We start from the raw sequence: 15379 nt of genomic DNA on the forward strand, positions 1-15379 counted from the left end.
CTTTATCTGGAGTATGCATAAAATATACTGAGGAGGGCAAACGTATATCCTGTCAGACACAACTTGATTATGAATAGAAGCGTCCTCTGGAATTTTATTTATTTATTTAATACTATTACTTTTTATTTATTTATTTTTTTGTTTTAAGATTTATATATTATTGAGAAACAGAGAGAGATAGAGCATGAGCATGAGAGAGAAAGAGAGAGGGGGAAGACAAAGAATCTGAAGCAGGCTCCAGGCTCTGAGTTGTCAGCACAGAGCCCAATGCAGGGCTCGAACCCATGAGCAGTGAGATCATGACCTGAGCTGAAGTCGGACGCTCAACCGACTGAGCCACCCAGGTGCCCCTGTCCTCTGGAACTTTAATAGTTCATCTGTTGAGCATTTAATATTACAATTTCATTTCCAGAGTAAGTCTCTCCTTATCAGATTTGCAGGGGTGCTATCACCGAGCTGAAAGGAATGTTTTCATTCAAGAGAGCCTGAGCTACAGGTAAGGGCTGGGAGTTAGGAAAAGTCTGTGGGTTGTCTGAAAGACCTATCACTTGTGCATGTGTTTATTCTGAGAAAGACATTGAGCAAGATGAGGTGTTTAATGTAGTAAGAGCAGCATCCTTATCTACCAGGAATTGATTAGGTTTACCATCTGTATTTGTTCAACTTGAATGTTTAAGGCTAAGTTAGGATATTGGGAGATTTTTCCTTCTTTAGAATACCCTTTTTGTTCAGGATTGAGGGTTTCCCTTTGTCCCTGAGTTTTCTTTTATAAGATGGGACATTCTGCTTTGCCAGTGTCCCTTTTATTTATAATATCTACAGTGTCCTTATCAAAAGCTTGGAAGGTGTATTATCTAGTTGTTTGATCTGCAAGATCATAGTTGTTTTAGACTCTGTCTCATTTTGACTCTAAACTCTTCTTAAGATATTCCAACAGGTGTTTAAGCAAAGGCGCTATTTCCTATTCTAATTTCTTTTTTTGAATTAGGGTTCAGTTTCAGGTTTAACTCCATTGATGGAATGAAATAAAAAGGCTGCTTTTTCACTGACATCTTTATTAACTCTCGAATGTTGTCAGAAGTATTTTCTAGTATAGCACAAAAAAATCTTATATTTTTACCTCTTTTTCCTCGTTTTAATGATTAAATTATAGTCCAATTCATTTTTGTTGTAAATGTTTAGGGGTACTGCTTGTAAGAGGCTTTGTTCTACTTTTCAGGACTTTTTTAAACCCTAGAATTTATTGTGGAAAAAGAGAGCCCATAGATCCCTTTCTGGGTCAATACAATCAATTTTTGCTATTCAGGATTTAAAATCTGAGGTTCTGACCAACATGTGTAAAAGCTGATGTAGGCTAGGTAGCCCTCAATCATATGCACTCAAAAGCATTGTAAATTCTTATAGGAATAGTTGCTGGTCTTGTTGGGAGTATTGTAAGAAGGTCCTTAACTATAGCTCTTAATTCATCTTGGGTTCAAAGTTTAAATCCTACACTTGCCTGCTTATCTGGCTCATAAGAGACAAGGATCTTTAGAGGCATGTGATATTTTGTGATGTTAGGATGCTGTTGGCAAACATGGTGGGGGGGGTCTGCTCAACAGGAAGAGAATGGCATAGTTGACAGAAGTGAAGAAAGACAGAGATGAGAAGGATAAAGAAGTAGGGAGATATTAGATATAGTGAGGCAGCTGGAAGGCAAGGACAGGAAGGATTTACCAGGACACGAGTCTAGTTTCTTGTTGCATAAGTTTGTCAAATTGCTCATGAGCTTTGGCCAAAGAATCTTTAAGTGAAATAAATTTTGAAACAGAATTTCTTTTGGAGGCTTCTGCATGCCAGTGAAAAACTGCTGCCCATTGACCTGAGAAATCTTTCTTTTTCTTTTCTCTCTCTCTTTTTTTCTATTATAGTTTATTGTCAAGTTGGTTTCCATGTAACACAGTGTGAATCCCAACAAGTGCCCTCCTCCATGCCTATCATCTCCTTTCCCCACCCCCTACTCCCATCATGAGAAATCTTAATTCCTCTTCTTTTCTAGGTTGCCTATCAACACCAAATTTATCCAAGTCAAATATTCTGCAGCGTGGCCATGGAAGGCCCAAATCCTCATTGCTGAAGTTATGCCACTAAGAGAGACAGCTACCAGAATTAGGATTGTAATGATACCACATACAAGAAGCAGCAGTTTTCCTGACAGAGAAGTAGCTTTAGGCTTAGACAACCCCAGGAGAGCTGGCAACGGTTGGCTGAAAGTGATGCTTATGTTTTTTGTGTCTCAGGCCCCCCACCTGAGGGTTGGCCCCTCCAAACACAGACCTGACAATCTGTGCCCCCCTGGCAGGCAGATCCCTCTCTCTAATTTAAAGACCAAACTCTCAGGACAAAAAATCAAGATGGAATGAGTGCCTCACCCTGCTTTATTGGTGACCCACAGTGAAGTTTGTCCAAATGGATGACCATCTGGTGAGAACTGAAACTCACTGGTCTCTGAGGCTGGCCTGTACAACAGGTTTGCAGGGCCCATGGCTGTGTTCTACCCTATGATTCTCCTTCCTGTGACAAACAGCATTTTCAGGTAGCACAATACAAAATAAAAGTACAAAAGAGAGCCATAAAAGGATGAAAAGGAATGGCCTGGTTCCACCAAGGATAGAATAAGTACAATAAATCACTGAGGAACTCCATGCAAAGACAGCAGAGTTCAGACCCAGCACTGACTTACAACTCGACAGGCCATAAGCAGCAAGGCACAAGGGTCCTCTGCATGCACCACATCTGGTCAAAGCCTGGGGGCCACGGTGACGGACAGTGCAGACCATGTCTCAGTGGAGTCTCCAAAAAAACTGTGACAAAAGACAAAGACCACCCAAATAATAAACAGAGACTATTCATTCAGACCTGACTGTAGCAAGGGCATTAGTCACCATCACTTGCATTTGGCGACTCAACAGCAGGCAGGGGGGTGGAAAAACTTTGTGGGAAAAAAATGGGAAGGGTTCAGGTATGCTCTGACTGGGAGTTGTTAGCAAGGAGAAGACGGAAGTAGGCTGATGAGAAAAGGGCATCTCATGTCTTTGGTTTATGGAGCGTATTTGGCTTCTTTGGTGAGTCCTGAGTTGGAAGCAAGTGGAAAAATTGGGAAGCTGGAAGTCATTGGCTGAGACCTAACTGTTCTGGTGAGATTGCTCCAGGGGTTTTGGTTTGGCTTCCAGGGCTACTTATTGCAGAGATAATGGGGTGGGGTTCTTATGAAGTCAGACAAGGTCTGGTCCTTTCCCATTTGTATAACCAGTCTATCAAGGCGAAGATGGTATTAGTGACTACATCTCATTTAATCATCACAACGGTCTCCTCCACGTCCCTATTTTACCAATGGGGAAAGCAAAGCTCAGGAAGTACTAGTAATGTACCCAAAGTCATATAACTAGTATCACAAGCAAAATTCAGACTATGGATGTTAGATCTATTTTTAACTATGTTATATCTTATAAAGGTAATTATTCTGATGTTGCTTTATTAAAAATATTAGATGCCTGGGTACCTGGGTGGCTCAGTCAGTTGAGCATCTGACTCTTGATTTCATCTCAGGTCATGATCCCAGAGTTGTGGGATTGGGGCCCACGTTGGGCTCTGCACTGAGTATGGAGCCTGCTTGGGATTCTCTCTGTCCGCTCTCTCTCTCGTTCTGCCTCTCTGACTCACTTGCACATGCATGCACTCTCTCTAAAAAAAAAAAAAGTTAAAAATATTTTAGATGCTTAATAAATACTCAGAGGGTGAGTGAATGTATGAAGATAATTTTGGAACATCTCTTTTGAAATTGCCTCCACAGCCTGCATTCTTAAAAGTAATTTCTATGAAGGGATACCTTGATGATGGATTTACTTTCTGGAAACAAACATTTTTCCAAATTAAGACTGGTAAGAAAGGCGAGAGAAACTGCTGGCTGAAAAACCTAGAGCGTCCACTTAAGAAGATGAATCTTACACACTTGCATGTAACTGACAAAATAGTTTTGAAGGCTTTTCCCAAGAAGTTGCAAAAATTGTTGTATTTTGGGAATAAGAACTCAACTCTTCAAAAGTTTGAAGGCTGCTGTTGATTTTAAAAAATGAGCTAAATTCTCATTATTTTCACGGCTTATATTTCTGTGTAATTTTACAAAGGTTTTACATGGTCTATCATTCAAATAAATATTTGTGGACCATCTATTTTGTGTTTAGTTCTGTGCTTTGAACACAGATATCAGATCTAGCCTTGTCAAACAGGAGCTCACAAGGGAGTTGAGGAAAACAGAAAATTAACCATTGAAATGCAGCTTGACAAGTACCAGGCTGACAAATGGTAGGATGCCCTGGGGACATGTAATAGGAACAGTGAGTTGCCACATACAGCGCAGGGAGGTCAGGGCCTGATTTGCAGCAGTTGTTGATTTCCATGGTGTAAATACTCCACCATGGCCAATCCTAAACTCCCACCATGATGCCCCTAAAAAGGGAATTGGAAAGAGATGTGTGGAGGTACTCCATTCTGTTGTCTTTCCATCACACAGATACAATAGAGGTAGATAATCTCAGAAGCACAGTAAACAATAAAATGGAGTAAAAGTTAAGTGGGAAGTGGTAAAGTTTGTGTATTTATCACTTTTGTTTTCAGTATTATTTACTATAAAGATAATTTATTGTTAAAAAGTGGCGGTATTTAAAGACCAGCTCACAAAATCACTGCACATTTAACCATCAGCTCTTGCAAGCGAGTACAAACCAATTCAAGTGGGCTCTAGCATACCACTGAACAAGAGTAGTGTCAGGAATTTCTGTGGGGTCATCTAAGGAGAAGAGTACAAGGAAATGGGAAGCAAGGATTCTACTCATTTCTATATATACCATACCTAGCGCTAGGTTGTTTAATGGCCAAAGCAATTCATTAATTAAATAGGAAATATGTTTTAGTCCCTACTATATTCTGGGCACTGTTCTAGGCGCTTGGGGAGATACGACAGCGAAAATCAAGTCCCTAGACTTTAGGAAGTTTATATCCATAGTTTTGTGGGTGTGGGGTATACAAAAAAAAGTAAAATCAGGTGGTGGGTGATAAGCATTGGGGCTTTCTGTAGTGCAAAGGACTGAAGGAGGGAGACACTGTTACTTCTTAGCCGGCTGTAGTAGCAAGAATAGTAAATGCTGAGACGTGCAAAAAGTAAGGATGAAAGGTTCTAGACTATGAGAAACACGGTGTAAGGCTGAAGCACAGATTGCGCAAACTTCACCATTCAACGGCGTTGGAACACATAAGATACGAGTTTTTCTGCAGAGAAGTTCACATAGTTCCCGCTTACTTTCCTCAGCCCCTCCGCACAAGTGCAAACTCTCCCTTTAAGTCGGTCTCAGGAGCCCGCCACTGGCGCAGACGTCTGCGCATGCTCAAATCCACCGTTTCGGGTGCCCCCATCCGTGCGATTTGCGCATGTGCGAAAGCGAGACGAACTTTTTGTCCCAAGGCCTTGCCGTACCGTCCAGGCGGCGAGCTGCATCCCGGTTCAGTAGGGTGTGTGGCGTGTGTCAAGTGTTCCTACGCTACGGTCGCCACCGCAGAAATGAACCGCGAGAGCTTCGCGGCGGGGGAGCGGCTGGTGTCGCCGGCTTACATACGGCAAGGCTGTGAGGCCCGCCGCTCGCACGAGCACCTCGTACGGCTGCTTCTGGAGAAGGTACCGAGCTGTCGGGTCCCTCTCCAGCCGCCGCGCCCCGCGGCCTCTGGTTCCGCCCAGCGCCCCGGTACTGCTGCGTCCTGCCCTCCCGCTCCGGTTTGCTGGTTGGGACCTGTCCGCAGCAGTCTGTCGCAGCTTGGCACGCATTGTGCTGACCTGCTGCGCTCAGCTCCTCAGCCTCTCCAAAGTCAGCAAAACCCAGAGAGTGTTGCTAGGGAGCGTCAGGGAGTCCGGATTTTGAGTCTTGGGGTTTCCCCCCCCCCCTAACTTCTGGACGTGGAAGTCCCAGTTGCTTTACTGTTTTGTTTGCGCCGAGGGCAAGGTTCGCATCGTCTTTAACTACTGCCAAGGACTCGCCGAACACTTGATGTTTGTAAATCGCGATGAGCTAACTCGAACCAAGAGCTGCCGCGGAAATTCACAGATCTTGTTCCTACCAGTGTCCCGAATTTTAATTTCACTGAAGCTTGACAAGCCCTAGTTTTAGCAGCCTGGTTTGAACAAGGTGAACAAAATGAGGTTTCTTGGTTTTCAGTTACTGTAACTCGTTGAAACATTAAACTGGAGTAAATCTCATCGTACTCATTTATCATCACTTCGGCAATCTGTAAATACTTGTAATGCAGTGTAACAAATGTTTTGCCTATTCGAGGGTTCTTCATAGTGCTGAATTTATATTTGAAGTTTAGAAAGCAAGGAGCCTGGCAAAATATACGCTACAAAGTTTTAAAAATTCATTGAAAAAAATAAAAATACATTGAAGTAAAGTTCTACGGGATGGTTTTCTTAAATGCACGTTTTTTTGTTTTGTTTAAAGGGCAAGTGTCCAGAGGATGGTTGGGATGAAAGTACACTTGAACTCTTTTTGCATGAACTTGCAATCATGGACAGCAACAATTTCCTGGGCAATTGTGGTGTGGGTGAAAGAGAAGGGAGAGTGGCATCTGCATTAGTTGCTCGGCGTCATTACAGGTATGTTTTTAAAGTAGAAGATGTTTCTTTTTCCTTTTTCCTTTTTTTTTTTTGTTAAAAACAATGGTGGTAATAATCATGTTAAATTATAAAACATCCATTGGTAACCTACTTCTTCCCTCTTCAAATGGATGTGGAAACTAGATGCAACAGGGAGATGGAAAGTAGGAGTACGCGCTCTTCGGGACAGTAGGATGACAGTGGTGGCTATTACGTCAGGTTCTGGGTGGTAAACAGTACTGCCTATACCTTCTGTTAATAACGCTTAATGTAATAAACCTATTTGATTGTATGAGTTTAAAATGTTAAGGTTGTTTATAGTTTGCTGTTTTTTTAAAATTTTTAAATGTTTATATATTTTGAGAAAGAGAGAGAGAGAGAGAGAGAGAGAGAGAGAGAGAGAGAATGAGCAGGGGAGGGCAGAGAGAGAGGGAGACAATCTGAAGCAGCTCCAGAGGCTGAGCTGTCAGCACAGAGCCCCATGCTGGGCTCAGGCTCACAGACTTTGAGATCACGACCTGAGCTGTAGTCGATGTCCCAACCAGCTGAACCACCCAGGTGACCCAGTTTGCTGATTCTTGTCTAACATTGCAAGGTTTTTTTAAGAGAATGGTATGTAGATAGAACTTTAAAATGGTGTTTACCTGTATCTAAAATGAATGCTAAACACCTTGCTTTGTTGCAGTAGATGCAAGAAAGATACATTAAATTTAATTTTAGATTATTAAGTCACTTATTTTCTTTTGCAATATTTTAGAAGGCTTTTCATGAATTCTCTTAACCACTTAATTGGTAATATTTTCAAATATGATCATTTCTCTGTTCTTCAACATTTCCGTGAAATATAGGTAAACTTTTAAAAACTCCTGTTTTGAAATTTTCAGTGATGAAATTCTTCTGCATATAATAGAATTTTATTTCGATCAAAACCATTGCAGTCAAAATTAATAATAATGAATCTATAACTTGGATGAAAAATTCATGGTTAAAATGGGTGATAACATGATTTTTAGTATTTGTAAAAAATGCTTTCTATATTAGATTTCAGTGATAATGAAGTATAACACTAGTGTTCTGTGATAACCCCACTGTGAAGGATTTCTGATCTAACTAAAGTATAAACAGACTTTTGGTTTCAGAGAATGTTCAGAGGTATCTTTCGTGTGTATGACATCATCTAACATCAAATGAGTAGATTTGCACACTATTTTAAGGAGTGTATATGGTTGATCACAGAACAATATAGGTTTACATGTGGATTTTTTTTGATAAATATAGTGCAGTACTGTAAATGTATTTACTGTTCCTTATGATTTTCTTAATAAAAATTTTTTTCTCTCACTTACCTTATTATAAGAAAATAGTACATAATACACATACAAAATATGTGTTAATAACTCTTTATGTTATCGGTAAGGCTTCCAGTTAACAGTAGGCTATTAGTAATTAACTTTTGGGGAACCAAAGTTATATGTGGAGTTTTGACTGTGTGTGGGGGGCTCCCCTAACCCCTCCTTCAAGGGTCCACTGTAGGAATTTTAAAATTAAGGTGATACTTGAAATAGCAGCTCATGTCCATGGAAACTTATTCCACTGCTCTGGTTAAGGAAATGGAAAGAAAGAAGAGAATTTGATGTTACCTATATTCTGACTTTCTATTGCTGCTAACATACCACCTCAAAACTTGGTGGCTGAAAACAGTCATTTATTATTATCTCTCACAGTTCTGGAGGCTAACTGGGCTCAGCAGGGTGATTATTGCTTCCAGTCTCTCATGGATTTGTAGTCAGATGTTGGCTGAGAGTTTAGTCATTGGGTTCGACTGGACCATTTATCCGAGTTGGCTCACTTAGATGGCGAGAGATCAGCTGGCCTCCCCAGTTGGCTTGGGCCTCTCCCAGCATGGCAGCCAGATTATGAGGCAGCTCCAGCAAAAGCAAGCCCTTCAAGAGGTCAGGTGAAACTTTAAGGCTTCTTTGACCTAAATCAGAAATTCCAGACTGTCGCTTCTTGCTAGATTCTTCCTGGCCAAGTGATTCACTCAGACCAGTGCAGATCCAGTGCAGTGGAATTTGATTTTATCTCTTGGTGTTGATGACAGTGTTTAGCATAGGGAGAAAAGGAGTTGATGGTGGTCGTCTTGGGAGACTAGCTACCACAGTGTAAATGATGAATTTGTTTCAACTTATGTAGGATATTTTTACATTGTTAGTAGTTTATGAAAAATATTTACAATAGTCAAGTGTTGCCTGTTTTTTTTTTTGATTGTTGTATCTGTATACTTATACAGTGGATTACTTAGAACATCGAATATTTTTGTCCAGTTGTTGGCCCATTTTTTGCTTAGGTTCATTCATGGAATTGGACGATCGGGTGATATTTCCGCTGTGCAACCCAAAGCTGCAGGTTCTAGCCTTTTGAACAAAATTACCAATTCTTTGGTCCTGGACATCATAAAGTTGGCTGGTATGTACTGTGTTAATCATAATACTTTTTGGCTGACCAGCCACACATACTTTTGCCTAATATCCTTTACGAATGCCTCTTTCCAAAATATATATGTATATTTTAAAATCCTTTAGAAAAAGATAGAAAATCAGAGCTGTAATCCTGGAGGATGAATTTGGCAGTGAGCTCCCTGAGGCCAAGTACAGTGGAAGCATTCAGTCTGTAACTCTTACTGTTTGATTGAAGAAGTAGATCATTTCCTCAAGAAGGGTGCTGGGTTTTCAGTGGAATGACTGATTTCTCTTTTATGTCTTGTTTTTAGGTGTCCATACAGTGACCAACTGCTTTGTGGTTCCTATGGCAACTGGTATGAGTCTAACCTTGTGTTTCTTAACATTACGACACAAAAGACCAAAGGCAAAGTATATTATATGGCCGAGAATAGACCAGAAGTCCTGCTTTAAGTCCATGATCACTGCAGGTAAAGGAGGAGAAGTGGCATATGTAATGCAGAGGATTCAGACTATTTATATAGAGATAGATGAATGAGAAAGAAACTAGATGTGTTCCTAGTCTCTCCTTTTATTGCAGTAAAACACACATTACAAAATTTGCCATTTTAATCATTTTTAAATGAATGGTTCTGTGACATTAAATACATTCACATTGTTGTGCAGCCATTGCGTAACACCATCTCCGGAACTTTTTCATCGTCTTAAACTGAGTCTCTACCCATTAAACAATAACTGCTCCCTCCCCACTACTGCCAGTTCCTAGCAGTCGCCTTTCTGCTTTCTGTCTCTAAGAGTTGGACTACTCCGGGTCCTTCATGTAAGTGGAGTCATAGAGTGTTTGTCCTTTTGAAACTGGCTTACTTCGCATAGCATAATATCTTTAAAGTTCATCCATGTTATTGCATGTATCAGCAGATCTTTCCTTTTCCAAGGCTAATACATATATATGTGTATGTATATACATGTATATATTTCACATTTTGTTCATTCATGCATTCATTCATTGATGGACACTTGGCTTGCTTTCACTTTTTGGCTCTTGTGAATAATGCCATTATGAATGTGGGTGCAGAAATACCTGTTTGAGTCTCTGCTTTGAATTCTTTGGGTTTGTACTCAGAAGTGGAATTGCTGTATTGTATGTCCCCATTCTTTAAAATGGGTATGATTGTCTCACAAGATTGTTTTGAGTATTAAATAGGATGAGCCTATGAAATGCCCAATAGTAATCCCTGGAACATAAAAGGTTGTTCAAGGAATGGTTGTTGTATATACGTAAGTGGAATATACATATATTATTAGCATGAATCAAAGTGTAGGGATACAGGGGCATCAGGGTGGCTCAGTTGGTTGAGTGTCTGACTCTTGATTTCAACTCAGGTCATGATCTCACAGTTCAGTTTATGGGATTGAGCATCCAACTCCATACCGAGCCTGCTTGGGATTCTCTCTCCCCTACTGTCTGCCCCTCCCCTGCCTGCACTCATGCACACTCACACACACACTTTCTCTCAATGAAAATCAAAGTGTAAGGGTACAGACATCATTAAGTGTAGATGAGACCAAAACTTTACATTGGTATTTTAGTATTTGGCATGCTTAATTCAAGTCAAATACGAGAATTTGAGATTAATTTTGAATGGTTTCAATTGGTTGTATGAAATGAAGTGTATTAGGCTATGATTAAATTGTATAAATAATCCTAAAGAAAATCATATAAAGGGAATCATAATAAGGACATAGAGCAGAAACTGATAGACTTTTAAAAAATATACTTATTTGTTTTAAGTAGTGTAAAGTTGTTAAGTCTGTTTATTTGCATCATTTTAACTAAAGAATTAATAACCAAACTTCCGGGAAAGATTGACATGTTGAAAAACTGGAAACTTTTCCAAAAGATGTTAGGAATGTACTACAATTTATAGCTTATTCTTTCTTAAAATTGCCTAATTCTTAGGAAACAAGATTGTAGTCTCAAAATTGCATTTTAAAAGTTCAAAAGCAAAAATAAGTTTGTGTCTAAAGAATTTGGGAAATAATAGAAAATTAACTGTCATTAGGAAGTTACTTATTTAAGTAAAGTTTTGTTTATTTTAATAACTGAAAATACAGATATAAAACCTGGATATCTCTGCACCAACGTAACTGAATTGATGGTTTTATAGTGGCCAGGTTTTTATATTTCTGTAGATAGAATGCAGACAACTTGATATAGATTCTAAAACACAAAACCCCTTGCTCACAATTGTGCTTCAATTTGCTGTGTGATCTTGAGGAAGCCACTTAATTTGCTTGAACTTCAACTCCCTTACCTTTGACACGAGTGAGGTGAGCTAAATGGTTTCTAAATCTCTTATAGCGCCTGAATCCATGAATCCAACCTGCTGTAGATTTGTTGTTTGGGAAGACTCAAGATGTAACTACATAGTAACTGTATGTGTAAAATTTCCCAAGTTTATTTTCTATCCAGTTTGTAAGACTTAAGCACTTAGATTTTACTTTTACTGTAAGTACTTACTTATATTACAAAATATTTAGTTAATCTAAATGCTTTGTCCATTATTTAGTGTATATATTGCTCATACAACTCTTGATGTTTATGGATATCTAAATATTCACCATACAAAATTACATAGTTACTATTTGGGTGGACCTTTGAGCAGATCTAATTAAGTGTAGTAATTCAGCTGAAAACTGGGAACATTTTTACATTTAAATTATAGAAGACCCCGTAAACCATAAAATGGATCAGTGATTACTAGGCTACTAAAATTCATTACTTTTTCCTTAGTAAAATATTAAGTTGATAATTGTGATTTGTTTGGGTACTTGAATTGTATTTTTTTTTTTGTTCATTCCTGACATTAGGTGAACTTAAAATAAAATGTAGCCAGAGAGTGAGTGGATTTACTTTTCTATGGCCTGAAACTGTTTTATACTAAGTGATCCTTTTTGTTATCAGTGACTGTGTAATTACTTTTAAGGTGTCTATTTGGCATTTGTTTTCCTTCCCAGGAATAGGCATATCTTTCCAGACATATCTGAGTGTTAAATAGTTCTGTGGTCCTGATGGTGGTCCAGGAGTCCCTCGCATTCTTGTGACCTGCCTTTGACTCATACCAGTTTCGGGCCAGGTCTTTATCACCGGGGAAACGTTCACTGACCAAGACAGATATTCAGAGCTCTTATGCAGAATGGCACTGTTTCCTAGAGTTCCAGGATTTCTCTTACTTTCATGTACCTAATGGTTTGATTTCGGATTGTCTTGGTTAGGTTTTGAGCCTGTGGTGATAGAGAACGTGTTAGAAGGAGACGAGCTGCGCACGGACCTGGAAGCAGTGGAGGCTAAAGTCCGGGAACTTGGGCCCGATCACATTCTGTGCGTTCATTCTACGACGTCCTGTTTTGCTCCAAGGGTGCCCGATAGGTAAACAATTTGTAAATACCGTCCTGTAGATGTGGGTTGGTCTTTTAAGTGAAATGCAGGCATATGAATTCTCGAACATGCTCTAGTAACACGTGGCAGTAGATAGGGGCACAGACCAGTGGAGAAACAGCACAATGGTTTGGGACAGTGAAAATTCGGTAGAGAAGGAAAAACAGCTAGTAGCAAGTGGACCTGAGTGGACCAAACACATCTGTTTTCTTGCTTTTTCTGTGTCTAGTTTCTGTGAATCTTTTCCTCATTTGTTTGTAGAGGTTTCTAAGCATAAAATTGGGTTTACTTGTTTTCATTGCTATCTCCACTTCTTTGATCTTACAGTTAGTTTTCCTGTGTGAGAACTATCAGTATTAATAGATTTTTAAATAGAAAATTTTAGGGTTATTTATTGCCTTTTGAATTTCTTTAATTGGAAGATGAACTCACATGTATACTTCCAGTGGTTCACAGTGGTTGTCTTTGAATTCTCAGAAAAATGTATACATTTAAGAAAAGAAAAGCAAGGGCATTTAGATCCCTCTGTTACTAAACATCTGACTACGGCTCAGGCCGTGGTCTTATGGTTTGTGATTTCGAATCCCCTGGCGGGTGAGCTCGAGCCCCGCTTTGGGTGTGAGGACCGCTGCTCGCTCGCGCTCTCTCTCTCTCTCTCTCCCTCTCTCTCCCTCCCTCTCATCCTCTGCCCCTCGCTCACTTGCACCTCTCTCTCTCAAAAGAGAAGAAAAGAAAAAAGAAAAGCAAAAAGGGAAAAAGCAAATGTTTACTTTTCTAAAGGATGTCCACAAATTTGTATTCTGAAAATTTAATAGGTTTGAGTATAATAATACAGATTTCTAGTTTTGACATCGACTCTTTGTTTCATTTGAACATTTTGAACTGCTAATAATATGTGAAAACTATATTGACTTTGGACTACCTTTTTAGATTGAGTTATACTTTAGTTTTAATTCATGGACTCACACCCTTTGGCAGTAATGAATGTATGTTACTTTTTATTAGTTTACTATTATTACTAATTATTATTATAGACATGTTTTCAGAGACAAGACCATGCTTTTGAAAATTTACCTTGTTTCATTTTATGACTCTATGGATTCTATTTTAAGATTATGTTACCTGTGCGTTAGTTGTTTATTCATTACTTACCAATCAGATATAAAATTTGTGTTGAAATATTAAACATCTCTATTCTTTCTTCATTGATGATTTTGCTATCTAGAAAAATTTTAACGTGATAGAAATAAATCCTATTTCCAAAAACAGCACGTGAATATTTGTGTTAGATTGGGTTTTTTAATTTTTTAAATCTTTGTTTACTTTTGAGAGAGAGAGCTCGTGCGCATGCAAACACACACACACACACACACACACACACACACACACACACACACGAGTGGAGGAGGGGCAGAGGGAGAGGGAGACACAGAATCCAAAGCAGGCTCCAGGCTTTGAGCTGTCAGCACAGAGCCCAAGGTGGGACTCGAACTCACGAAATGTGAGACCATGACCTGAGCCGAAGTCAGATGCTTAACTGACTGAGCCACCCAGGCGCCCCAGGTTAGGTTATTTTTTCTTGAGGATAATTTTGTTTCATTTTGACTTTCTTTGATGTTTATAGTATGCTAGTATGCTTGGTGTAGGGTTAAATATTTTACATGTATTATCTCTTTTGGAAAAAAAATCCACGAAAGTTTTTATCAGTGAATTCTCATGTGTCATCTTTTAGTTGTGTTATATAATGAATGTTCTGATAAGGGTGAACTTTAGGAAAATGGTGACACATAGTTGTAGTAATATGTTTGATTTCCTCATTTTATTAAATTTAAAATGTATTTTTATTTCTTTGCATTAAACTTAATCCCTTTATAGTCTTAATTTGAATAGTTTTATATACATGTTGTCTTTATTAATTAATTTGACAGTATTGTGGGGTAAAATTAGTCAAAGGAAATGTAATAAAAAAGAAGGATATCATTATTTATATTTGACAGACATCTTAAATTGGCTAAGTTAGAATTCACTTTGATTCACATGTAAAATATTTTTTGTCTCTCCTTGCCTTTCATTAAATACCTTTATACACACTCTAAACATTAGCATATTTGATCACTTCTGAGTATTTAAAACACTCATAAGTGATTTTTTTCTCCTTAAAATTGTACTTTATGTTTTTATAGTATCTTACTCTCAACTTTATTTTTAAGGAATGCTTTAATTAAAACAAACATAAAAGTGCATTTTATGAAGAAAATACTGTGTGTCTCCCAGAAGGTCTATTTTGTTAAAAACAACATCTGATTAGTTTAAGTATTAGAAAGGTTCCTGTGTCAATTTATGAGGTTTGTGACAATGAATGATAAAATGACTCTCTAATTCATAATACTTTAAGGAAGTAGATTGAAAATTTCAGACAGATGAACAGAATTTGTGCATATCTGTTAAAAAGAATGTATTTGGCAAAAGTACACACTAAAACTATGTAATAGATATTTGAAATACATCCTTGTGGGAAAGAAGTTTTACTGAATAAGAGTACTTTGCTTCTAGATTCTTTATATTGTGGAAAGAACACTTTTTATAGATTTAAGTTTATTAAACCATAGGGTTTAGTCTTAGCTTCGTAGCATGTGAAGACGTTTCTATTAGAGATGACCGCAGTCACAAGTAGGAGTTGGTTTTGCAGAGGAGCGTCATTCGTTACATTCTAATTAAAATTTATTACCTTACTTTACACAGAGTTAGATTCTCAAATTGTTTTAATATAAAGAATGTCAAATGAAAAAGTAAGAGTGA

At 38.5% G+C, this 15379-nt stretch overlaps 1 protein-coding gene across 3 annotated transcripts in view; it reads left to right on the forward strand.

The window, feature by feature from the left end:
* The first annotated feature begins 5531 nt into the window (after positions 1–5531).
* SEPSECS (Sep (O-phosphoserine) tRNA:Sec (selenocysteine) tRNA synthase) overlaps positions 5532–15379 on the forward strand; it is a 32705-nt gene continuing 22857 nt past the window's right edge. For 2 of the 3 annotated variants that reach the window (XM_029947987.1, XM_029948001.1), the window contains exons 1-5: positions 5532–5710; positions 6528–6682; positions 9030–9148; positions 9453–9611; positions 12418–12571. In XM_029947987.1, the coding sequence (XP_029803847.1) occupies positions 5597–5710; positions 6528–6682; positions 9030–9148; positions 9453–9611; positions 12418–12571 (701 nt within the window). In that variant the 5' untranslated portion in view covers positions 5532–5596. The remainder of the gene's footprint in view (positions 5711–6527; positions 6683–9029; positions 9149–9452; positions 9612–12417; positions 12572–15379) is intronic. The other variant, XM_029947995.1, reaches the window with a different exon arrangement.

This window comes from Suricata suricatta, chromosome 1 (assembly GCF_006229205.1).
Source record: "Suricata suricatta isolate VVHF042 chromosome 1, meerkat_22Aug2017_6uvM2_HiC, whole genome shotgun sequence".
NCBI classification, from domain to species: Eukaryota; Metazoa; Chordata; class Mammalia; order Carnivora; family Herpestidae; genus Suricata; species Suricata suricatta.